This window comes from Struthio camelus, chromosome 6, assembly GCF_040807025.1.
Source record: "Struthio camelus isolate bStrCam1 chromosome 6, bStrCam1.hap1, whole genome shotgun sequence".
NCBI lineage: Eukaryota > Metazoa > Chordata > Aves > Struthioniformes > Struthionidae > Struthio > Struthio camelus.
Genome location: NC_090947.1, coordinates 37,193,499 through 37,219,492, shown reverse-complemented (window position 1 = coordinate 37,219,492; position 25,994 = coordinate 37,193,499). Strand labels below are relative to the sequence as shown.

Genomic DNA, 25,994 nt, shown 5'->3' with positions numbered 1-25,994 from the left:
GAAATGTGTTTATTTCAATGTAGGAGACACAGAATGCCAATGTTTTTACCTTTAGATAGTGCGTTGTATAAATCTTCATGCATGCTGAAACTGAAAAGGAACAATTGTCTCATAGAAGCTAAGATGTATAAAATGAGGTGCTATCGACTTAAATAAATCCTTACATATTTAGACAGACTTTTTTTTTCTGATTAGACAAATAAAACAATAACTTCTTTTCTTATTTCACTAGCAAGTTCAGTGGTTACTCTAAAATAAAATATCTTTGCAGCTTCGTGTGAAGTTTGCTGGATGTTTAACGTAGTATTCCAAAAAAAAGCTCTTATCAGCATCATGATACGGTAATCCCACAGCAAACAGGAGATTCAGTCATGGAGCAGGACCCCCTTGTGCTGAGGGTTGCAGAGAAACAACAACAAATTTCCTACGCCGAGAATATACAATCCTAAATGTAAGACAGAAAAGAAATGCAATGCATTGATCAGCCTGATTGGCTCTGAGATCTTTTAGGCATATGGGAAATCCTTTTTTTAGAAGGGATGTCAGGTGCGTTGTGAAAGATATGGGACCTTACTTTATAGTAGGGAATTTATAAATAAAAAACTCTTCATCTTTTAGCTTATGTTATGAAAGTGATAAATAATAAGTTTTAATTAAACGTGTTTCCATGGAACTCTAAATTTCAGCTGCAAAGTGGACTTTCTCGTCCTCGTATGATGATGTGGTAGATAAATGCAATTTTATTTGCTTGAGCTGGAGGTTTCTGTTAAAAGGTTCAGCAATACATGGGCCTTGCATTTGCATTAAAATAAAATGTATTGGGCAACAAACTCCATTTCAAACTTAAATGGGAAAAATAAGATTTAAAAAATTATGTTTGTCGGCAGAGGTAATTAATGATCAAAGATGCAATTAAACATAAAAGGAGTTTTAACCTTTGTTGAAGAGTTTCCTGAATGAGTCCCTAATAATAAGAGATATTAAACAACTTTGAAAATTCATTTAAAGAGGCATTTGCTTTTGACAAATGTATATGTATAAATGTATAAATAATGGAAGATGTCCAAGATTAATTAATAGCATCTTTTTGATGTCTGTTAATGATTGCTAAGCTGCTAGAACAATTGGAAATATGTATGTGATACTGACATAGAAAAGGCGTGATAAGTTAATTCCTCATTGTTACTACTATGAAACATTCCTAGGATTAACTTTGCTCAATGAAGTAGAGCTCTGACTCGGTAAGTAGACAAAACATTTAGAAGATGATGAAGTAGAAGCTGTTCTTCATTTTGAACTATTGATAGTGGATTGAAGTATATCCAAAATAACAGATTTTAATCAGAAAATGCAGTTTTTTTGAAATGGAATAATTTCAGTATGAATATGTCCTTTCAGTAACAATTCTGAAGGAAAGTGTAAATAAATTATTTCAAATTTAGTGATCTATTTCACTTAAGTAAAAAAATACTGCTAAAGACAAAACATTTTATTTGACTTTTTTGCTCATTCTGTTTTGGTCTTTACATTTACAGAATCTAGTTATATTTCTTATTTTAAAACACGATAGATTGCTTTTTTTCAGTTGTTTTATATTATTTTTGAGAGAACTCTTTCACTCAATTTAGTAACTTTTTTCCTCTTGTCTGACACAAAAAAACTGGGCAAGTATCATGTCCAGTTTCTAGGAAGAGATGCATGGGCTAAATTCAGTTAAACAAACTAAAAGAACTTTTGGTGATAATTTTCAAACTCATCACAGCAAATATGACTGAAAGATTTTATCGACACAGTAGATGGAGATAAGAAAACGTGCTCTTTTGCACATCTCTATTATCTCGTGTTACCCTATTGCTTAGAGTGTTGCTTCAGAATTTCTATGTTATAACACGTATTAAAACCTTGGTTTGGAAAACTCTTGCCTCCAAAAAAGAGATGTATGTAGAGGAATGTTAAATGGAGCGCTTGTGCTTGAGCATATGAGAGAAAAATAAGGAGAGAGAGGGACAGCTGAAAAGCTAGACTTGGTGGCTAAGGCCCTTCTGTGTAGTTTCAGGGTGTGACATCTGTTTTGATGCCGCAGCTGGTTTTAACAAAACTATTTGTTGGCTAGGTCGGGAACTAGCATTTGTACCCGGCGTTACAATCACCGCTGCTCTACATGTTTTCTTTGAAAAGTGAAACGCGTGAGGCAGTTCTTCATGTTCGTTCTGCCACTGTGGGTAAACTGTTACCTTCTGAATGGAGAAATTTTAATCAGCTGATTGGGATGATTACACTTGGAAAAGGAGTAAGGGTTTTACTTTAACATTAACGGCTATCTGAAAATGACCTTTTGCATAGAGTGTCTCAGGTTTCTCTTTGGCCTGTTACCTGCCTCTAGCATACGGCGTCAGAGCTGCAGCGGATGTTAACGTAACGTGAAATAGTTGTATTTGTGATTCTGGGTGTGGATGAAAATGGGGCATTCGGTTTAATCTCTAGTAAATGCTCTCTGATGTCTTCAGTCATGAATCGCGGCGGGTAGGAGTCCTTTCCAAAAATAAAGAGAGAAAGCAAAGGCGCGTGGAGTTGTCACGTTGTGTTCATGCACTTAACGGCACGGTATTTAGCTAAAGCACCTTCATTGCTTGAATCATTCACAGATCTGCAGTGTATAAGGTGTGGGCCTTTTCTGCACGATTTTGGGGTTTCAGTGGGATCACCTGGGATTTCTCGCGAGGAAAATGGAGTTTACCGTCTGGGATGGTTCTTACGCAGGAACATGCCAGTTCGTTGACAAGCTGCTGCAGCCACAGGCGCTACAAATAGTTTTGGTTGTGTCTGAAGAAACGTAATGTTCTCTGGTTTTTTTTCCCTCAGACTAAAAAATAGTCAGAAATTATTCCTGGTATCAGTAGTTCTATTAATAATGATTTTTGCTCATTGCTATAAAACTCTGAAGCGTACCTGTTTGTTTAGGCTCATGGATGAGAGTATTTTTCTTCATAAAAGGAAAATATACATACATCTATATGATTATATATATCACATGAATCGTACATGTTATATCTTCTGGGCTTGGAGCAAGAAAACTGAACACAACTTCTTCCCATGTTCTGAGCGCTCAGTAGCTATTTAGAGTGTCACTATCAATAAATACAAAATTCTTAGTTTTGGCTGCAGACAAATGTTTTTGACAACAGTGGCAGTTACAGACTGGTTTCCTGCAGCAGGTTTTACTGATCCAGAAGTCTATGATTGTTAGTATTTTGATATGAAACAATGGTCCACCAGATTCATTGCTTGATCTAGTATTCTATCTTTCAATTTTTCTGTGTTTTCTCTTTTTTCCCCCCGTCTCTTGAAAGTTTGAATGAAAATCTTTTTTTCATTCAAAAGATTCTTGAATGAATCTTTTTTTTTTTCCCCAGAGTTGAAAGCAGGGTTAAAAACAACACTTGTGGGGCCTGGTGTATAACACATCTCTGTCCATAATGAAGTCCACAGAGAGAGTGCTGTTTCCATTAAAAAAAAGGAAAAAATACTGCACACTTTAGATATCCCAAAGGGCATTTCTTCATACAGTAATATTAGAACCTTACGACTGTTTGGCAGGTTTACTTAAATGTTGCGATACATTCACTCGCTTCATCTGGTTGTCAAAAGCCAATGTCTTAAGGAGTTAGAATAGCTTTCAAATTAAGTATTTTGGCATTGTCATTCTTTTTGAGGATTGAACGGTGCTTTAGAGGCCTGTTGTAACGAGTGACTCCTAGTGACTCATTTTTCATTATTTCTACTCAAGATACCTCTGCTGATGCTTTGCAAAGTTTCCGGGTCTTTATAGGTTAATGTACGCACTTTGGTCGTACGCGCTCTTGGAGGAATCAGTCCCTCTGCTGCTATGATTTTAGGGACTGATTCCACGTAATTTTTGGTCACATTGCCTGGTAAAGACCAAGGCCAGGAACCTAAAGAAAACACGGACCGTGCTATGAAGGATGAAGCACCTGCAGGGAGCGGTGCTGGTCTGGGCTCGGTTTAGGAGCCTTGCTTCCGAGCGGTGCCGTTTCCGGCATCACGTCTGAGGCTCAGCGTGCTGGGGCCTAACGGCAAGCGGCTACAAACCCTCCACCAGCCCGGGCAGTGAAGGAGGGCCAGGCCGCGGTCCGTGAGACGGCACGCATGCTGTCTGGCAGCTCCGGACCACAGCTTTTCTCTGCTCCAACACCCTGCATGCCCTGCCGGGGCGGCCGCATCTCTCCCGGAGAGAAAGCTGCCGAGTGGGGTTGGGAGCCCATGAAACGTGAGACTTTGCGTTGTTAAAACAGTGAAGCAGGTAAATACAAGGCCAGCTTGCTGCAGCTGCCCCGTTTTTCCTTGGATAAAACGCCGGCATGAATGTTGCTCCTTGCTGCAAACACACCTACGCCTGCCAAGCTCCATGCTGAAGTCAAGAGGTGCATGAGTTTCTGGAAGGCTTTTGAGCGATGAACAAATATGTAAAAGGAGTGTAATTGGTATGTGAAAACGTAGCCTGGGTTATTAATGTAAAAGAGAAAAAATGAAGATTAACTGAATTCATTCAAAAAAGGTAAAATGTGAGAGTTATTGCAGTATAATAAAAATTTTTAAGTCTTGCCTGCTAGTATTAGCAAGCATTCAACCTGTTTTTCTTCAGAGGGTTTTCTCTAATAACATGGCAAGCACTGAATTATCACAGAGATAAGTACTTGCTTTTAACATTAGTCCTTCAGAACAGCTTCTGAATCCACTTCTTATTCTAGAATATTTTCCATTTCTCTAAAAATGCAGCGAAATTCTTTACTATATTGTGAAACACAGGTCGGTGTATGGGAGTCAAGGTACGTGTGGCTTTGTTTCCCTGTTCCCTCCTTGGAAAGTAAGGGTCTCTAATGACCAAAGCTATTAGGTATTTACAGCTAAGGTGCTGTATGTATCTACAGGAAGTTCATGATCTTTTATGACTCCGCAGCTTTTTCTTTCTTTTTTTTTTTCCATTATGAAAACCTCAAAATTTTTAACCCATTGTCTGCTTAGTTCTGTCTAGTTTAAGTGATTATTTACTAGGTGCTGGTTACCATTATTACAAGATGTTATTAGCACTCATTGCAATACACAGATGATTTTCTTTTTAGAGGGTGAACATTATTTTCAACACTATAGTTGTAACTTGGAAGGCGTGTTGTTGTTAAAGAATACATAGGAAAGTAAATTTAGAAATACTCCCAGGGTGGAGAGGGTGTCTCATTTACTGTATTTGTATGTTGGGGTGTCAGTCCTGAGCCTGTGGAGAAGGAATACTGTGTCGTCACGGCTGCTGTTGTCATAAACGGAGAAAGAGTGTTTCGACTGTAGAGAAGGAAAGGAGGTCTAAAGAGATGAGAAAAAAAGGGAGAAAGAAAAGGAATCTATCTTGAATGAAAATGGAGAAACAATATCTCAAAGAGCTTCAAAAGGCAAAAAAAGGAAAGTTATATATTCTGCCATTTCTATCTTTTTGTGCCAGCTCTGGACATTTATTGTATAGAAGGCCATATGCTACTGAGTTAAGATAATAATGTTAGCACAAGCTAAAAACTCAGTGTAGTCCCATGCTGGAAGACAGTGCCACCCTCAGCAGCGCTGTCTGCTTAGATCGTTTCAGCTTCTGGAGCTGAGGCTTGCCTCAGAAAAGGCAAGTTGAAAGCAGAGCAAGCAGCTGATACCGGGGGTAAATCTGCATTTCCTAATATTTATGCTTTTCTTTTATCTCGGTCTAATGCTTTAAGACTCATTCTGCAGTGTACATTTTATAATATGTTGTGTATCCAAATTATTAGCTGCATTCTGTGTTAGGAATTGCTGTTTTTCTGGTGATTCATGCTGGTTCCTCCAAGGCAGGCGTGCTTTCCTAAAGCTTGAGCTGCGTTAATCAGTCTTGTATCTGCAAATACAAAAAGGATTGACCTTTTGGACATGCTGCCCAAAGAATGGCTTCCTCTTCTTTCTTTCTCCCTTTTCAATTCGGAAATGATGTTCTCTGCCAGGAAATAACAAGGATAAAAGAAAGTTAGGAGTTAAAAGAGCAGATTTAGAAAGAATGATGAACATACCTTGTGGGCTTGCTTATATCTGGTTTTCGTCTTTTGTAACTGGCACAATGAGTGCATTAGCATAAAACATATATGTTTTTTGGTTTAGAGGTGTAAATGATTGCAAAAAATATACCGCAGTGGCAAAGTAGGTTCAATATTTGGCCTTTGTAATGCCATAGAATGAATACACTGGAAATAACAGGTTGAAGAGAAGCATAGCTTTTTTCCAGAAATGAGAAATGATTAAGTTTTAGCAAAAGTGGGCTACTTGCAATGCCACCGAGGCAAACCTAGCAGACAACTTGTCAAGTTAGACACAGGACAAAACTTGAGCAGTTGCCTCTGAAATGTGCAGGTGCATTTTCTAATTTGATTACTGCTCCAGTTGACAAGCTCGTAAGAAGAGTTTCAAATGTTACTGCTCTTTCAGTCATTCTCGGGTGCAGAGGATGGGGATTCAGAATGCTTTTCCCCCTCTCTTTTCTCCTCTTGTTAGGAAGGATAGAAATTCACGTGTGAAGATTAGGAAGACAAAAGAGCTTCAGAGTTTCTTCTTCACTTTTTTTCAAGCTGTCAGCTCAAGTTTGTCCTGCAATAAGTCCCCTTTTATCACTGTAAATAAGTAATCAATGATTTTTCCTCATGCTGGGAAAACATCATATTTTACACCACCTGTTCTGTTCTTGTTAAGGTAGAAAAGTCAAAAATCTGGCACAAAGAGGTGATTGGTTAAAGCAGTCGTACAATAGTTTTAGATGTGCAACTGTACGTTAATGCTGTGAAATGCTCTTAGAGTCCCAGAGATGCCAGCATTTCAAGAGGGCGTGAAGCCAGTTTGGTCTTCCATAGTCAATGACTGCTGAGCTTCACTTGAAGACTGAGCCTGAAGTCTTATTTTCTTACTTAAACAATCTATCTATTGCACTTTTGACGTGTACTTCAGGTTTCGGGTTAAGTGCTAAAAGTTAGCACTTCAGTCTTGTACACTGAAATACTGCATTGCTAAACCAAACCTGTGAAGAGCTAGAGGCCCCTTTAATCTGAATAATTTCAGTCAATTAAGATTCACAGCCTTACAGTTTCTGCTGGAATAAGGTACCCAGTTCTGCAGCTGGAGGCTCAGATCAGCCCTGCTGCAGCAAAAACCCCGTTGCTGGTGGGATTCAGGCTGTTCAGGTGCCAGCGCTTGAATATTTACATGTCGCTGCCAGAGTTGCACTAAATGAGTGGAGCACACAGAGTTACTCTACATAAATCCAAGAGTCTCTAAAAGGCTTTAACTTGGGTGAATTTTGTCTAGAGCAGACATTAGGAAAAAAATTATTCCTGAATGTCAACATATGCACAGTTTTCTTTCTCATATTAAGGGGTAAATGTTACAGAACATTGACTGTGGCTACTAAATAAGATAGTGTAAGCCCTAATGAAACTTTCATTAACCACCTCACAAAGTGTGCGTTCAAGCTGTTATTTTTTAATGAAGCACTGGATGGTTACTTTTGTTTTCTTCAATTAGAGCCTTTTTTTTTTTTTTAAATTAAAGGACAAGAAGCAATAAACACAGACAAGTCCTTAGTGGGGAAAAAGTCACATTTTGGATGTATCATTAAACAGTTACTTCTGATCTCTAATCGTCGTTAGTACATTTTAAAAAAGATGTCAAATTGTGACCTGACCTCAGTGGTTAAACGTTGCTTTAGCGTGTTTAGTACACGAGCGTACGTAGAATTTCTGTCACTTAAACCTATCTTGGCACCATTGTGATGACCTACTGGACTTTTGCAAATTACTTTGTCTTCCTCTTGGCTTTGCAGTTGTTCTCTCAATGACACGTCACTGATAGTGCCGCTTTTAGCAGTGACTGTATGAGCGCTGAGAATTACTAATAATTTTCTGCTGCTCTGTTTTTTAGAAGCGTTTCCTGTCCCCCTTTCTTCCTACCCTTTTTCTGTGAAAGTCTCACGGTAACAGATTGTTTGAGAAATGGTGTTTAAATCTTTGTGTTTAAATACGTGGAAGAGTGTGCTCCAAGATTAGGAAGATGCTAAATCTCATTCTTTAAATAAAATCAAGCTGAAAGATGCGATATGGAATACCCTTGTAAAGATTTCATTTTACGTCAAGTAATTAAGTATAGTTAAGTGTACCATAAAATATGCAATTAAAAAAAAAAAAAGACTGTGCATGCTGACAGGTCATACAGTAAATTACAATGCTGCAGTTTCTTTTGCTCGCTGCCGTATAAGAAAATACAGATATTGACTTTTGCTGAAGGTCTTTTGATCAGACAGATAAATATTGACTACACTGAAGTAACTGTCAGTGTTAAAACCCAAGAGTCAAAATAAGGATATGTGTAGTAGGAGTGAAAGAGAGTGCCAGAAAATGAAGGATGAAAAGCTTATAGATTTTTATAGATTTTTTTTCCTCAAAAAGTCATTATGAGACCAGTCATGTTTGGTAGCTATAAGGTAACTGTCTAATTTTTTTTTTAGGTTTCAAGCCCTCATGTATTTAGAGAGCCCCTGCTTTCCCTTCCGTTTTAAAATCGTGTTTCAGTTTATTGGGTAAAGCTGCTTACTTTGACCTGCTGCAGAGCTTGTTCTTAAATTCGCGAATGCGTGAATTGAATGCTATGGCCTGCCGTCACGTGTATGTGAGGTGAATATTATTGAACATAAAATTTGCATGCCAATTGATTTCAGAAAGTAACTCCCTAACAGCAGGACTGTTCGGAAGACTATCATTTTCTTCAGTTTGCCCTGAAATAAATGTGAACATACAAAATGCAGTATTCTTTTTATACTTCTTTCTGGGTTTCTTTCTTAGAGCAGGCAATTACATTCCCATATAGTAATAATTTAGACCCATGTCACCATCATAATGACTTTGGAAAGCTATAAAGACACAGTCTGCAGAGTTTTAAAGTATGTCCTTAAAGTATATTGCTGTTGAGCTAAGCACTTAAGCATGTGCTTAATTTCAGGTATGTGGGTAAAGTGTCATTGGATTTATTTATCTTGCAAGCTAAGGAGGGCTGAAAAATTAATTCAGGAGCCCATAGAGCTGAGGAACGTGGAGCGAGGTGAGGGTGCAGCGCGCTTGGGCCTCAGCAGCTCCTGTCCTCGCTGAGGGCTCCTTCGTGGTTTGCTTGGTGCAAGTGTAGCAGCAGTGCTCTCTGGGGGTGATGCACGTGTCCAGCAGTAAGCATTGGCCTCTGCTAAGCAGGACTAAATTGCTGATGGCTGGATGCAGGTTTTCTGTGAGAGAAGCCTTGCCACATGTCTGTCCTGAAACCATGTAAACCGTGTCTAGCTCTTAGTGAGCAACTTGTGTCTCAGGGAGGGTGGGGAGCACGGGAGGGAAGGGGGCACCAGGAATCATGGAAATGTACCGTCTGGAGGAACTCCTCAAAATCCTCTTGTGCATTCCTCAAGTGCATGTAAACCCCCTCTGACAATACCTGGCTAGCTGAGATCAGACTGGTAATGAGAGAAACTCCATAACCTCCTTTGCTAGGTTGTGAAGTGCCTCGTGGTCCTTCTCACTGGAAACACATTCCTGATGCCTGATGGATGGATGCTTGTCTTTTCCCATAACTGACTTCTCGAAACAGGTGTCCACTGTCTTTATAACACCTTTTCACATACTGAAAGACTTACCAAATCTGGGCAAATGAAATCTCATCTTTTTTTCTTTACATTAAACAAATCCAATTTCCTGAACTGCTCCTCAGATCTCAGCCTTCCTTAACTACTTGTCTTATTCCTCCCCTTCTTCATGTTTTCCTTAGTGCAGTGACCAAAATGAGCCACAGAATCCCATGAGATCTCTCACTCAGACTGAACGGATCAAACAAGTCTTTGCTGCCATATGTATACAAACCCTGCTCTGCAGCTGTCTTGGGAATGAAACATGCTTTTTTTTGGAGCAGCATTGAATGGCTGAGGCACATTTAGCTCATGGCTCACTGCAATGTGGAGCTCTTTCTTTGTGTTACTTTTGGACTGTAGATCATTGTCTTACTGCTTTTGTGCACTTGTTCTTGCTAAGTGTAGCACTTTACGGGTTTTGACTGCATTTCACATTGTCGATTTTGGAGCATCTCTCCAGTTTATTAAGATTGTTTTGAATTCTGCTTCCATCCTCAATATTGTGCATAATCCACCTTTCTACATGTTCCAAAGTCTTAGTTTTGCACTTGTAATCGTTTATAAGAATATTCTCTAATAAATCATAATGAAACACTGAATCATAATGGACTTGCACACAATTCCATGAAAGGTCCTAATTGAAAACACTTCCCCTTTTGGCAATTAACTACTAAGAAATAATGTTTCATGTAGTTTGTCAACCAGCTGTGAAATAACTTCATCTAGGACTCATTTCCATAGTTTTCTTATAAGAAAATCATGTGATACTATGTCTGAAGTCTTAAAAGTGCCTTCTCCTGATTGCCCGCAGTTACCCTATTAAAGAAGAAAAGTAGATTGGTTAGATATTATCTGGTCTGGATAAATTAATGATGGCTGTTATTTTAATCACCTTATCTTCTGTAAACTTATTTGTTTATATGGTTTTCTGAGAACTAAAAATAAAACTACTTGTGTGGTTTTTTTCCTTTTCTTCCTTGTTAAAGGCGAGTACAATTCTTGCTATTCTGCAGTCCTCCAGTATTATCCAACCCTTTTGAAGCTCACAGAGTTCTCTTAAATGGTTCAAAGATGCCTAATACTTTGAATGTTTTTGAGTGAGATTGGTTTGTTGATTTGAATTGATTTATCTAATTATTTACCTCTTTTATTTTCATATTCAGGCCTTCATAATTAGTACATATCTAACTAAGTATCTGGTCTTAACATTTTTGTGTAAAGAAGACATTAGAAATATCAGCCTTATTCTTTTTCTCTTTCTTCTTCGTTTGATGTGTGCTTTTGCTAAAGTCTTTTATCCTTTGTACCTTTTTCTCTTCCTTTTTTCCTCATTATCCAAATAATTTTCCAGTTTTAGATTCTTAACCAGTTTTTCCCCATTCCCTCAATTTACCTTGTGGCTTCTCCTTTTTTTTTTGAAAATCAAACAATGTCCCCCCCATATTCAGAAAATTAACATATCATCTTTGTCCACCTGCATTGCTTTTCCATCAGACATCTGTGTAATAAAAATTCTGCTTGCTGCCCGGTCCTTCCCGAAGATGTTTCTGTGTGTTACTCCCTTCAATACAAAGACATGAATTCGGGATATTGGTGAAGACTAAGGTTTGTGCTCATTTTTCATGGTTAAATGAGTAAGGATGACGCCTTACATTGCACCACCCTTACTCTTGGTTCTTTTTATCTTTACCTGGAGTCATTGAAGAAGGAAGTAATTCCTTTTAACTTGTTGAGCTGCAGGCTTCAGAGCAAGGAGACATGTTATTGATATAGAGGCAAAGCTTCCTTTTTTCTCTCTTCCTGCTCTTCTTGAACAATTTATAACCCTTTTATAGCAAAATCCCCATCCTGTGACGCATCCCATTAATGCTCTAGTGCTGTTTATGTTGTTGACTGAGTACTAAAACTTCAGCTTCCTGCTGCTATTTCTCATTCTCCCGGCATTTGCATGTCACTATCTTCGATACTTAATTGGTGGCTCCATTATTTTCTCTCCTATCCTTCTGCGCCAATTTCCCAGCCAAACAGCCATCCTGAGAGTTTCAGACTTTCATAATACCAACTCTTTTTTTGCTCATTGTGTGATTTTTTCATTGTATCAGCTTAGCTTAGGGGAGGGATGTGAAGGATAGCTGTTCTCCTTAATAGCATTTTTTCTCAAACCTACGGGAATCTCCACGGTTAGAGCCATCAGCAATTCTTTATCTGTCTGCTTCTCTTGCCCAATAGCCTGTTGAAATCCTCATGAGGGTTTCTGAATGTAGCTCCCTGATGAGTAATGATGCTAGGGCCAGTTTTAGATAGTTATTTAGAATCAAAGTACCCTTGTGCCAATATTTGGTCCCCTCTAAGTCTCCTGAGGGGACAGCGGCAACACAATTTTCAAGTTTGAGGTTTGTGCCCAGCTCTCAAGGTTAAAAATAGTCCCAAAGTTTCTGTAACATTTCTTCTCAATGTGGCCTTTTAAAACTCCAACAATATTAATTTCTCCACTGCCTGCATTTTTTCTTGAACAGTTTGCTTCTAATTAGAGATTCTTGATAATTATATTGAAAAAGAGCTCTCTTCTGCCTCAAATCACACTCTGTCTGACTTTTGTAAGCACTCTTAAGTATCTCTGCCATCATCTTTATCGAGCAGAAGTGGTGCAATGACTGCTAAGCTGAAAACACTGAAAAATCACAGGATGTTATTCAAAGAAAATGTCTAATCACCATAATTGCAACTCAGACCAAACTGAGAGTTCAGGCATTTGCATTCCAAACGCCAGGGTGTTCAGTCTGGGCCACCGCGTTTCTTACTTTGCAAACACAGATTGCATAGATTTCAATGCCTAAAGAAATAGTATTGCTGAGTAAGGTGCTATATTTGTTTATTCCTTTCTAGATCTTGTAGATACTCCTCTTTCTTGGATGGAACTTTTTTTAATGTAACAGCAATATTGTGAAATGTGTATGAAGACAGACAGTAAATTAGCCCTAGAATTGCAAGACATACATATTAGGAAATCATGCTGGATAACCATGTGAAATTATGCTTGAATAAATTAGCGTGGATAGCTTATCCAAGCCGTTAATTAGTGTTAGACTTCACAGTCATCCTCTTGATTTTACTTGCTTTTGGTCCTAAAATGTGGTCCGTTTCCTATTCTGTCAGGAGGCACTAACATGCTTCTTTCTAAAGCAGTTCTCCAGTATGAGGCTGGATTCGTTGCACTGCTGTGTTTGGATAGCATTCTTATTAATTCTTAACATTTAATATTATGTATACTTATTCTTAATACTAAACCTAATAATCTTAAGAATATACTTATTTGGCTTAATATTATGATTACCAGTGTTCAGGAGACATCCTTGTATTCTGTCCAAGAATCAGGATTCTGAAAGCAAGGTTCTTCCTAAATCCCATGTCGCTGAATCCTGTTTGCTTAACATCTTCCTCGTGGTCTTGACTAGAGAATACTTTCTTCATTTAGTAGAGTTTGTCATGTGTATTATATAGTTGCTGTGTTTTGCCTTGGGCTGTAGTTGTGTTTGCATGGTGGATGAATAGCTTTCTGCATGGATAATTTGTGTATCAGTTTGTAAAACATTTTCAGAACCTTTGGGAAAAAAGGTATTACACAAATCTTGGATAATATATGTATATATTATTATACAAATGTTTGATACCTTTCATTATATAATGTGTGTTATGGATGAAAAGGCTTTTATCGTATAGTTCTATGACAGCTCCATTGTAATAACATGATGGAATAAAACTCAGTATAATTTTATACAAAATCTTTTCTCCTTCCCTTTGATGTAGGAATAAGACTTTCACGAGTATAAGGCCTACTCTATTCAATGACTGCTAATCAGACTTAAGGGTATTGAATGGAGAACGAGCCCCAGTGTTCACCTCTTTTCCCTCACCAATACTGTAGGCATCTTAAAATTACGGTGGCCAGAGTTAGTGCTTTTTAAACAAATTATGCAGTGTTAGATGCTTTTTATAATTGTCAATATAAAGTAAATGTACATAATCATATCTCTGTTTCAAAGGAAAATACAATTGTCAATAGAAAATTGATTTTTATTCATTGTTAGCATCACAACTTTTGCCAGTTTAGTTGCTGGCTAAATTACAGCTGGATGGAAAATATTTCACAGCACAATTGTCCTTCAAGAATGAAGTCTAACCAAACGTTCTGTGGGATTATGCTGATTTTTACTAAATTTTAGAAAGGGGGAAGAGAATAATTTGTGTTGGTATTGAAATATTCTGTTTAATTAATTACAACTTGCACTGTATTAAAATTAACATACTATTTCTATGTAATATGAAAATGAAATTGAATTAAACAACATAATAGTCAAAATATATCATTTTGCTTCAGTGGCGAGAAAGTGTTTCAATGTAATTAAAACATTTAATTTAGATTTCTTTCCCAATTTCGTTTTATTGTAGATTATGACATTTTATTCTGATTTGGTTCTGATTCTTACCTCCTCTCCTTCTCCTCTCTTCCTTTCCTCTCCATAAAAAAATATTACAGAATGAAATCTGGGATGCCTAGTCCAGCCCTATTGATTTACTTGATGTATAAGGGCAACCTTTTCAAAACTGCATAATTGAGTTAGGTGTTCAGTCTGGCTGTTTTTTAGTAATAAATAAAGTGCCTAATCTATTGAGGTTCTTTTTAATATCCCATTTACTTCTCGGTTGCATCCCTTGGGCTTAAACGTCTGTGCGAATCTGACATGCCTTCCATAAGTAGCACGAGGAGATCCTAGATTCGTGAATGCTAGTTTCATTTTTGTAAACTGTGGTTCAGGTCATGAAACGTGTTGGAATCTTAGTCTGAATTCTTTATCAATTATTGATTGTTGCAAGGAGCTCCTCAGTGAAGCGTGTCATGTTTCTGGAGCCACTCATGCCACGTGAAGTTCTTTGAAGAGCTGCTGTATGACAACCACCAAAAAGAAGAAATCAGTCTCATCGCTCATCGTGGCTGTGCACCATGGGGTGACACTAGTAATCTCTTTGATTTTACCAGACATGCTTCTGATTTACAACTGTTTCAGTGTGAGACCCTTGAGTTCCCAGGCCAACAGGTTTCAGTCCTCTGTTGACCAAAGCTGACCTGATGTAATCTATACAAAGCTGACAGATTTGTCAATATATGAATGCAGTATATTTATATTTCTAGCTTTGTGTATTTTACTACAAATGTGCTGCAAGCAAATTTTGAAGATCTGAATCTTAAAATGTTGTTAGTGTGAAGGGCAATTCTTAACCTTTTGAACATGCAGAATGTGCTGTTTTTTCCCTTCTGTGTAAAAATGTGATCAGACGCTTCGCTGATGCACAAATATTTCTGTTGGTCAAGTTGAAGAAATAACGCCTTTTAAAACTACTTTTACTTATGAGTGGATAAATACCTTTTCAGCAACGAAATACTAAGCATTTAAAAAACGTTGTATCCATTTCAGGTGTTCTTCTTAACCATTATAAAGCGAATCAAAAAGCAGTATACATGAACTGTGTTAGAACTGATCTTCACGCGTGAAGGGTTCCTACAGTAACGTTGCCATATTAGAGACATGGTGTAACGGCTAGGAACTAGAAAATATATGTTTCAAAATACAAGATCTAGTTTTCCTTCTTCCCTGCCTAATTCATAGCTTGTTTGACTGCTTTCTTGAATAGGGATAACTGTAGTGACAATGACAAATAGTGATGCTTGTTAGTGAACTGTCTGTGAAATACAAATTAGAAGGTTTGTGGTGAGCTACAATAAGGATTTAAAATCCACTAATAAATTTCGTATAGAATTACTTCATAGAGACATCTGAAGTAAGCAAGATTGCCTCCTGTTAGTAACAGGGAGTTCTCATCTGGGCAAATGGAGAGAGGTGGATTAGAGGAGAAAAGGCTGTCAGACAGTCACCACCTCCTGAAAGTAGTTGCTTTGAAAGTAGTCAGTTGCCTCCTGAAAGTAGTTGCTTCCAATACATGGCTGAAATCGGCTGCTGGTGCCCCAGCCCTAGCTTGCCGTTTCCCGTTGTGTCCAACAGGGATATTTGTATCTTTCACTCCTTTTCTGCTCAAACGAGCTGTCCAGAATGGATTTTACAGTTGTTAAGATCCTGAAGATGTTTGGATGAGAATTGTTACGAAAGGGAAGTAAAACAGCCAAAAAACAAAAACAAAAACAAACCCTGAGTTAATTGCAGGCTGGATCGTTCTCCTGAATCAGTCTTTAAGGCAGCAGGGCATGCATTCCCTTTGAACTCTCCAAACACCTGTCAGCATATACCTATTATTGCAATTTTCACTGCATAGTTATGTGTTGCAAATTTGCTCCTTGCTACATTCAGAAGAAGAAATGTTTCGTAAATACAATCAAGCAAGCTGTAAGACGTTAGAATTACTTACAAATTTCAATTCAGAACCTTTCCTGTGAATGTGCGAAATTTCTCTGAGCAGCAGTAAAGAGGCTGGCTGCCAGCTATTGTTTGCAAAGAGGTGGAGGGGAAGGTCCTGCAGGACCCTCTGCCAGGGCTGCGCGGGTGGCATGGATACCTTAGGACACCGGCAGTGACACTTGGTGACTGCACTGGCTACCTGAGCCCCAGTCTCGGGCTGTGGTATTTGGCATATTGCGTTTTTGCATAGCTCTGTTTCTCTTGGAAACTGTTGTAAGGTGATTTATGAATCTATACATTGTTTCGATAATCAGAAGTGGATGTCATAGATGTGAAACTGTGATTCCTGTGTGCTTTTGTGATGGCCTGTTCCTTCAAACACTGGCTGTGCATTTTATTGGTGAACGAGAGGTATTTTTGGAAATACAGCTTTGCTCTGTTTACTTTAGCCGAAATGTTTGCATATGTATTTTAATAAGACCTGCAGCTTTACTACTGGAATATATTTGCATTTATTTGTATTAACTCAATCTTTGCATTGATTGTTTTTCTACAACAAGGCAAGAAGAGAAAAACATGAGTACAATCTGTTCACAGAGAAAACAGCCTTTCAGTGAAACAAAAAAAATAATATAATGTGTTTGTGAGTGCAGACGGTGACTGGAATTTTTCCCTCTATCAGAGCATTTCTTAAGCAGCAAAGTTCAAATATTCTGTCATTTAGAATCATCACTGAAAAAGCACCTTGTACAAAAACATATTCTGTTTTTCTGTCTATGTGCCTCACAGTGGCTCTGCTCTGAACAAGTATTTTTAGCTTTTGTAAGCCCACAGTTAAAACATCAGTGAAGAACAATTTTTTTTTGTTGTTGTTTTTTTAGTCACATCGATTGGATTTTTAATTTCACCTTTATAACTTCAAAGATTTTTGTAGCCCAGTAGCTGAAGTTTTACAGGACTCCGAAGTCCAGAGTCAGTGTATGTTCCTAAGACCTGATTTATAAAAGCCCCAGATAAACTCTGAAGCCATGACCTTACAGATGTCATAAACTCATCAGGACTGGGCTGCATATGGGCAGGTATACTGTGACTGGAGACTTTTTCTCAGGTTGTAAAATGCTGAGTGGTAACATTGCTGACAAATGGGACATAAAGCTGAAGTGTTGGTGAGACCTGATTGAGAATCTTTTCATCTCAATCAATTGACTTCACTGCAAAAAAAAAGCAGAAGCTGTGGTAGGAACGGGTCAGCTAAACGTTAAAGATTTAATAGGCCTCTTATTTACATGCGAATGCTTATAATTAGCGATCATGTAGTCCTTACATCTTTCCTGAGCTGCACAGATATTAATTACTTAGTGATGAGGGCCATCTAAAATATATAGAAAACAAAACTACCTGTTTTACCTGTTCCAGTTTTGCCCTTGGAAACGCTGCCATCGGAGCAGCAGCAGACTTACAAAATAAACTCACTCACAAAGGAAAGGACAAGGTGTTTGCTGTTTTAATAAGGACTGCGTGTTTTTACGGTGATCTGTACAGCTACAGCATCTATATGACACAAGGGCATCTGACACAAGGCAGTTCTGCAGTTCAATAACTTGATAAGCAGGACGTCATTTAACAATAGTTTTTGTATCTTTACTTGCTTCAGCTCAGATACTACACCTCCCGGCCCACCTCCCGAAGGCACCGGTGTGATTAATGTGTGGCACAAACTCACCGTGCCGTGTTTGACATGGACAGGCGATGCTGGTAACTCTACTCTAGCCTGACCTGGTAGCTGGCCAGAAGAGATAGTAGCAAACAATGTAGATGACAGGGTTTCTTAAGAGAAAAAAGGGAGAATTTTCTTCATTGGAGCACCCTCTGCTATATTATTTCTGAACACACGCACGGCCTTTTTGCTCCCTTACCAGGTTCATGGCTTACTTGCTGGCTCTCCAGAGTAGGCTCTATGTATTAGGCTGCGATATCAGCAAAACTTTTACACACTGTTGAGTCACAATGTGATAGAATTTGCAACTGTCTAACAGTACTCTGATGGATTTGATATTCACTTTATGCGGAAGGTAAAATAATCATGTACCTTCTTGACTCCTGCACCCAGACATTGTCTGTGATAGGGAACATGAAGGAAATTACAAGCCTTCTGAAACATAACGTTTCAGTTGAAAGATAGATGAATTAGGCTACTGACTTGTAAAGAACTTGCCAAGAGCAAAATTCCATTTTTTCTGCACCTATTTTACCCAGGCTATTAGAAGGCACATTAATGCTTTCCCTAATGAAGTATCATGGTGAAATGGTACAAGTGTTTTGGTGAAAATGGTACAAGAAATTACCATAAATATTGTGCACCTTAATGGCTTTCACCCATATGGCATCGGTTTTAGTACCAGGCTCCAGTTTCAGAGACGTGTCCTATTACTGACTATAAAACAACTGTTCTTCTGAACAACCCAGTCAAATGATTTTTGCACAGCAGTTTACAAAAGGAAGCAAACAAATAAGAGTTGATGTGGGCAGTACTGAAACTTGGTGAAATCATTTCATATTCCCAAAGCATCAATACTATGAACCAATGAACCAGCATTCAAAAATGATAAAAGGGATGATCCAGTGGTATTAATAAGAGTTTTGGTATTGATTTTAAGGAACTTTAGATAAGACTGCATGTATAGAGAACCAGTCCCAAAACCCCTACTCCAAAAATACTCAAGATTCACATAATTCTAATTGTCTTATGCATACCCAATGACCACCATGAATGACCTTCAATAAAACTCATGCTGCATATTTTAGTCCATTAGAGTGATAAAACATCACAATGAATATATTGTGAAACACCAAGCTTCAGCTAAAACTGACTGCTAATGTCTTCTTAGTTCTTGATTAACAGTGGAACTCCAACACAATGGAGCTCATCAAAAACAAGCTGAAAGTAATTTTTATTTGAAACTTGCCCATTCATAGCCTAAATTATTAGAATTCTTCAGTTCTGATAGGGGTTCGGTAATTAGTCTAGTCACAATAGAACTGTGCCATAAACAGAATGATTCAGAATAGCTCTGATTTTAAGATTTATTATTTGTATTACTGTAGCACCTAGAGGCCACAGGTAAAATCTGTGTGGCTGCATGTTATGCTTTGCCCCGAAAAATAAGATACTGAGTCCTACAGAACACAGCCAATGCAAATGAAGGACTGGCAGCAAAGGATGCTCCATGAAAGGTAAAGCAAAGCAATAGGTATTGGTGTGCAAAAGATGTCTTCTCAGTTCCCCTTTTTCTTCGCATAGCAGTTGTTATACTAAAAGCAACAGCAGTAAAGGGCAAGAAAGTAAGGGGGCAGAGTTGACAGGAGCAAGGGTAGAGAAGCCAGGGAAATAATGAATTGTAAGAGAGAAAACAGTAATATGAAATGGTGAGGTGAATAAGGGCAGAGATAGTGTGAAGGTAAGTGCAGGAATGACGGATTCCTGAGCTGAAACAAAACAAATGGTCAGATTGAAACCTGGAGTGAGCAATATATGTTTTCACCGCAGGCCCTTGCAGCTGGGTCTCATGCAGTCAGTGGTGGTTGGACCTCGGTGCCATATTGGAAAGGAGTCATAAAGTCAACAAAAAAAGGATTCAGTTACTTAATTTAAACTGTCCTTCTATTCTAGACAGAACCAACCACACTCATATCACCCCTGAGAGGTGTTTATCTAGCCTCCAGGGATGGAGGTCCCAAAACCTCTGAAGCAATCCAGTCCACTTCTTTGCTCTCTTTACTTTGGGAATTTTTTTTCCTGATGTTTAACTTGAATCTATCTTGCTGCTTTTTAAACTGATCGCTATTTATCCTATCCGGCATCCACACAAAAGATTATTTCGCCCTTTTGTGGTACCCTTTAAGAGCATTTGAACCTTGTTTCCGTATCTGCCCTCAGTTTTTTCTCCTTTAGGCTAAGTAAACCCAATGATTTCCAGCTTCTCTTCAGAGAGTGTGTTTGCTACACCTCTGATTATCCTTGCTAGATGTCTGTCTTGAAGCCTGTTAACTTACGTTGGCCCTTGTACTTTGTATGATGCCTTCCCAGTACTGATAAGGGCAGGATTTCTTCACGCATCTCGATGGTTGTACGCATCTCGATGGCTGTAGTGCTACGCATTTATCACAGCACGTTGTCATTCCCACAACAGCATGACACTGCCTTAGGTTCAGTTTGAGATCCCCTACAATGCCCACATCCTCTTCTGGAAAACTGTCTAACTAGTTGTTCTCCAGCCATGTATAGTGCTTTGCACACGTCCTTACTGAACTGCACATGAACGTTTAAGATCATTTCTCCAAGATCGTTTTCAACGTTGATCATCTCCTCCAACATATTTTGCATCTTCCCCTGCTTCAAACTGTCTGCAAACTTGATGAGCATACTCTGTATTCCTAGTGCTGATGGAAATGGTGACAAACCACACCAAGACTGACCATCGTGGGACCCTCTTGCCATGTGTTCTGGCAGGGAACCATTGGAAACTACTCAGTGGAGTCAGTTTCATAGATATTTTTTAGTTTTATTTAGATCAGGTTTCTCTCTGCCTCATGAAACTGTCAAGTAAGACAGTGTTGGAAACCTTTCTAAATCAAGATAGATTACATTTACAGCTCTCCTATCCACAAGGCCTGTTACCCTATTAAAGAAAGAAATTAGATTTGTTTGACGTGATCTGTTCCTGACAAATTAATGGTGTCTATTAGTCGTCATCTAGTTTTCTTCTAGGTGCTTGCAGAGTTTATTTGATTATTTTTCCTAGAACTTTTATTGGGACGTCCAGAGAAAATGTGGGTCTGTTGATTGGTGGGGGAGTCAACATAGTGATGGATGACACAGAAAGGTGGAAATATTCAATGCCTTTTTTACAGGCAAAGCAGGCTTGTGTACGAGCATGGTTTGGAAAAGAGAGGGACAGTCAAATGTGAGTATGCAACAGCTTAGGGGCTGCTTAGGGAAAGTGGATGTGTTCACGCAGCTGGACTGGATTCCCTCATCAGAGCTGGTAGATGGGATTGTGAGGCCAGTGTTTACGGTGCGAGGTTCCTGATGGCTGGAGAAAGGCTGACATTGTGCACAGATTTTTGAACGGCACAGTGAAGGAGGACACGGGCTTGATCTAGTTGGTGGCCAGTAGCAGGCGGAGAATCCCAGGAGTTGATACTGGGGCCTACATTGTTCAGCATCTTCCTCAATAAGGAGGCTAATGAGACAGAATGCCATGTCGGCATGTTTGCTGATGATAATAAATGGGTGGGGAGAGGGAGCACCATGCTGTAGGGCTTCAGTTCAGAGAGACTTTGATAAACCTGAGGAATGGACCAACAGAAATCTCATCAAGTTCGGTAATGAGAAGTGCAAAGCTGTGTACCTGCACCATGTGTCAACACAGCCTGGCTGCAGAGCAGTCCCAATGAAAAGGCCATGGGGGTTATGGTGAGCACTAGGTTGCATATAAACCAACAGTGCACTAATCATGAGGATGGCAAACTGGAGCACGTTAGGAGAACTGCAGCCAGAAGCTGGAGAAAAGTTAGTATTCCCCTCTACTAGGCAATGTTTTGACCACAGCTGGTCAAAACAATGTCCAGTTTTTCGGCTGTCTAGTTCGAGAGGCATGCTAAGAAACTGGAGGGGAGCCAATGGAGGGCTACCAAGATGGTTAGGGGCCTAGAGCACACAGCCTTTGAGGAACAGTTGAGGGACATGGTGTTTCGTCTTCAGGCTGGTGAAGAGAAGGCTTAAGGGTAGGCTACAACTTCTTGAAGGGAAATTACAAAGATGAGCGAACCAAACCCTTCCTAGTAGCAGCAGATTGTAAAATAAGGAGCAGCAGCCGCGTATTTCAGCTTGGAGGGTCCAGACTGGACACAAGGAAAAATGTTTCTCTAGGAGACTAGCACAACGCTGGACCCGGTTGCCTCGAGGGACGGTGGAATCCCCCCATCCATGGGGGTTTCTCGGACTGGGCTGCTTTGGCTGCACTGCCCTGATGTAGTGTCAGCGATGGCCCTGGTCTGAGGGGGAGGCTCGACTAGCTGATCTCCAGCCAACGTTTCCATATATTTTGTGGCTGCAGCGATGCTGATTGGTCTGTAATTCCTAAATTCCTGCTCCTTCTGAAGGTGTGCTGTTGTCCTTGCCTCTTCTGCTCAGCTGGGAACTCACCCATCAAGTTTTCAGAGATAATTGTTAGTGTCTCTGACATTGTTCTAGACAGTTCTTTAAAGATGAAGTCCGTCAAATCTAGTGATAAGAAAACATTTAACTTGCCTAAGTGCTTTCTAACCTGTCCCTACTGTAGACTGAAACCTTACATCTTTGTCAGTGCTGTTAATTATGCTCACTGTCTGCTCAGGACTCACTTCTTGTGAAGTTTCATGCAAAAATAATATAAAAAAGCAAACGCTCCTTGTGCTATTTGCTGTTAGCTTTCCTCCTACCTTCCAGTCTCAGAGAGCCAGGTTAGCTAAGGCAGGCTGAGGCTGCTCCCTTCAGGCACGCGTCGCTGTCCTAGCACACCGTATTCTGCACTGGGGCAATCCTAGTCCGTTGGGGCCTTCTGTGAACTGGATCAGGAAACATCTGAGCTAGCAAACAAACCCTAGTCGAAGTGAAGTCCATCGTTTCTTTATGTTTGAGGTTCTCCTTCCGTATAGAGGCTCACGAGTCACTAGAGATACCATCTACCTTCACATTTCCAACTGTTTCCTTCTTAGTGGTTAGAAACAAATTTTGGGAAGTCTCCTTTATTGGTCTTTATAAAAAATGCCAGAGAGGGGCATCTCGGGGGGACCCGCCGCACCTTGGCGAACCGGGGGCCAGCAGCGGCCGGGGCCGTGCGGGGAGCCGCCGCACAGCTCCCCTCCGACTGCAGACGCTTGGAGACGGGGGAAAAAAAAATCCCTCGCCAACACTGTGCTTTCTCCCTTTTTTTTTTTCGTTATTCCCTCCCTCCCCTTTATTTCCTCGCTGTTTCTGCGAGTTCGGCGTCTCCTGCTCGTGGAAGCAGCGGAGGAGCCGGAGCCGCGGCCAGGACCGGAGCCGGAGCCGGGGCCGGAGCCGGGGCCGCCCCCGCGCCGGGCGCCGAATGGTCTCTCCCGGGCGAGGAGGGAAACCCGATGTGACACCTGCTGGCTGCTCAGCCCGCGGGCGGCGGCGGCAGCGGGACCCCGGGCGGGCGGACCGAGCCCGCCGCGGGGGGCTCCGCCGGCCGGCGCCGCGGGGCAGGGCCGGGCGCCCGGCGGTGATGCGAGGCGCTGCCCTGGCCGGCGCCGCGGGGCCGCGCTCCCCCTGAGCGCCCGGCGCGGCTCGGCGCGGCGCGGCACGGCGGGGCACTGCGGTAGCGGCGCTGCCGCGGCGGCGGCGGCTGCTCCGCGCCCCCCCCGCCCGTCCTCCTCTTTCTCCTCCTCCTCCTCCTCTTCCTCCTCCTCCTCCTCCGCCGCTGCCGCCGCCGCGCCACTTCCAGGGAGGCTGGTGTCATGCGGCTGGTGCCGAGGGAGAGGTCCCCGGGGCCGCAGCGGCACTGAGAGGCGGCCGAGCCGAGCCGAGCCGAGCCGAGCCCCGTGCGATGACAGCCATGAAGGAGCAGCCGGCGCACCCGGGCGGCAGGGGGAACCCGCCGCCGCCGCCGCCGCCGCCGCAGCCCGACCAGGTGGGAGCCGCGGCGGGGATGCGCGCAGGGGCCGCGGGCGGCCGCCCGCCCCGCCGCCGTCCCGGCGAAGTTGTGCCGAGCCCGGGTATAAGTGCGGGGGGCGGTTTCGCCCCCGGGGGAGGCGGGCACGGGAGCCCCGGCGAGTCGCTCCGCGGGGGCGCAGCTTTGCGGTACCCCCGGCCGCAGCCGGGAGCGGGCAGCGGGGGCCGGCGGGGCGCTCCCGCAGGAGTTTGCAACTCGCGGGGAAGGAGAGCTCGTTCGGGCCGGAGTGACCGCCGGGAGGGAGTCCAGCCCGGCCGGGAGGTGCCGCCTCTGCATCAGGCGGCGGCGCGGAGCGGGGGCGGCCGCCGCGGGGGGTGCTGCGCGCCGGGCGGGCGCTGCTCGGGCGCGGTGCGCAGCGGGCGGGCGCGTAGTTTCCTCCGACTCGTGGCACGGCAGGCCTGGCTGCTAGTAAATCGGGCTGTCCGAAATAACTCGTGTGCCTCCGCGTCGGGTTGCGTTGAAAGCGGCAGAGGAGGTAAAGGGGGGATGAGGGGGAAGCAGCTGAAGTTGCCTTTGCGGCCGCGCGACGTCGAAGTTTTCCTCCGCGGGCTGCTGTCTCCGTTGCCGCTGGGGGACAGCGCGGATGCCTGAGGAAGGACGGCGCTGGTGCGCCCTCCCGTCTGAAATCTCTGATCGCTAACCTGTGACACCAGCTGGTGACTGCTGGTGCTGCAGAGCTGGAAACGGGGGTGCGGGTGGGGTGGGGTGGGGTGGAGGCCCGCGCCCCGCAGCGCCCCGCAGCCCACCCGCGCCCCAGCGCCCAGCGGGCGAACCCCGGTGTCGCTTCCGAGGCTGCCTTTTCTGCGCGTTGTCGAGGCTCGCAGTTTGTCTGCTTCGAAACCTCAGAACACGGATGCCTGTGTTCGTATTTTCCTTGTCCGCTAGACTAGTTTAAAGAGCTTAATTTTCCTCCGATGCACTAATGTTTGGGTGAAAACGTTAACGGTAAAAGCTGCTGCGCCCAGTTATGTTTTAAATAGTCTGCATCCAAGTATCCAGTCCTGCGTGCACACCCAGGCTTCGCGTTAAGCTTGTGGGCAGTCCTTAGGATACCAGTGAAACTATTCATTTAGATAGATTTAACTAGATGTGCTTTTTGCTGAGAAGTATATGCATTATGACAAATTTCCATGTAGCACTGAATAAAGTGTTATATTTGAGTTTGTTTGAAGAGCCGTATGATATCTTGAATAAATTAATTGCATAACTTACCTAAAAAAGAAAGATGGGTAACTTCCATCAGTACTTAAATTTTTCATGCAAATAGTAGAATTTGTGGAACAGTCAAGATCACTTCAGACAGTCTGAGGTTTGCAGCGCTCAGAAATTTCAGTAACATTGTTTTACTTTAGAGGGTTATTGCTTTTAGACATAATAAAAAGTAGTTGAACTTAACCAATCTTTATTTCTTTATTTTTGATTCAGACATTTCGAATTGCCAGAATGGCTTCTTGTGGTTGGAGCTGGAATTTTTTTTCAAAGTAGGATTATTAGGTACCAGCGTTTACTGGGTTTGACTGCTCTTTTAGGTCATAATGAAAAAGAGTAGTAATTTCTGCATTTAAAATACTCTAAAGATTAGGAATTTATCCTAAATATAGGAATATTACTATCATGCTGCCCTAGAGTTCTCCATCTCTCTAAGCTGTGAATGGAAAGACCGCTCTTCTCTCGACTGCGCCTGTTTGCATAAAGTCTAAATGTTCAGTCCCATGTATTTGCATCCGTTTTTTTCAGATCAGGTTTCTTTTTCTTAGTCAATAAAAGTTGATTTGGTACCAACTTTTACCACAGATATAGATGCTGGGGAAGTCATTTTGATGCAGTGTATAATGACATCACATATGAAATCTGTTCTTACCAAATGCCAGCTCTTTCAGTAGCTTTAAATGGTGCTAATAATGATGCAGGCCTGAACGCTTCATGAGCTTCATAGGGGGTCAGGCTGATGCCGGTGCGGACCTCTACGAATACAAAGGCCCACTCGTATGGGATCGCCTGTCTTGGGTAACACGGTGGCCGAGATCCACGCATCATAGCTCAGCCCAAGGGAGGACTGGCACCCAGGCTGTCTGAGGCTAGGTTTGCCCTGGAAACTTTTATTAGCACAGCGGC

At 41.6% G+C, this 25,994-nt stretch overlaps 1 protein-coding gene across 3 annotated transcripts in view; it reads left to right on the top strand.

Annotated features, from left to right (window-relative positions):
* DPP10 (dipeptidyl peptidase like 10) overlaps positions 1–25,994 on the top strand; it is a 552,866-nt gene that overhangs the window by 243,071 nt on the left and 283,801 nt on the right. The window contains exon 1 of one of the 3 annotated variants that reach the window (XM_068949176.1): positions 5,662–5,716. The exons of 1 other annotated variant lie outside the window; for it this stretch is intronic. Coding sequence is in view for 1 of the 2 variants with exons in the window: in XM_068949174.1 (XP_068805275.1) it covers positions 23,754–23,837 (84 nt within the window). In the remaining variant the exon portion in view is untranslated. Of the gene's footprint in view, positions 1–5,661; positions 5,717–23,511; positions 23,838–25,994 lie in introns of those variants that run through there. One more of the 3 variants, XM_068949174.1, reaches the window with a different exon arrangement.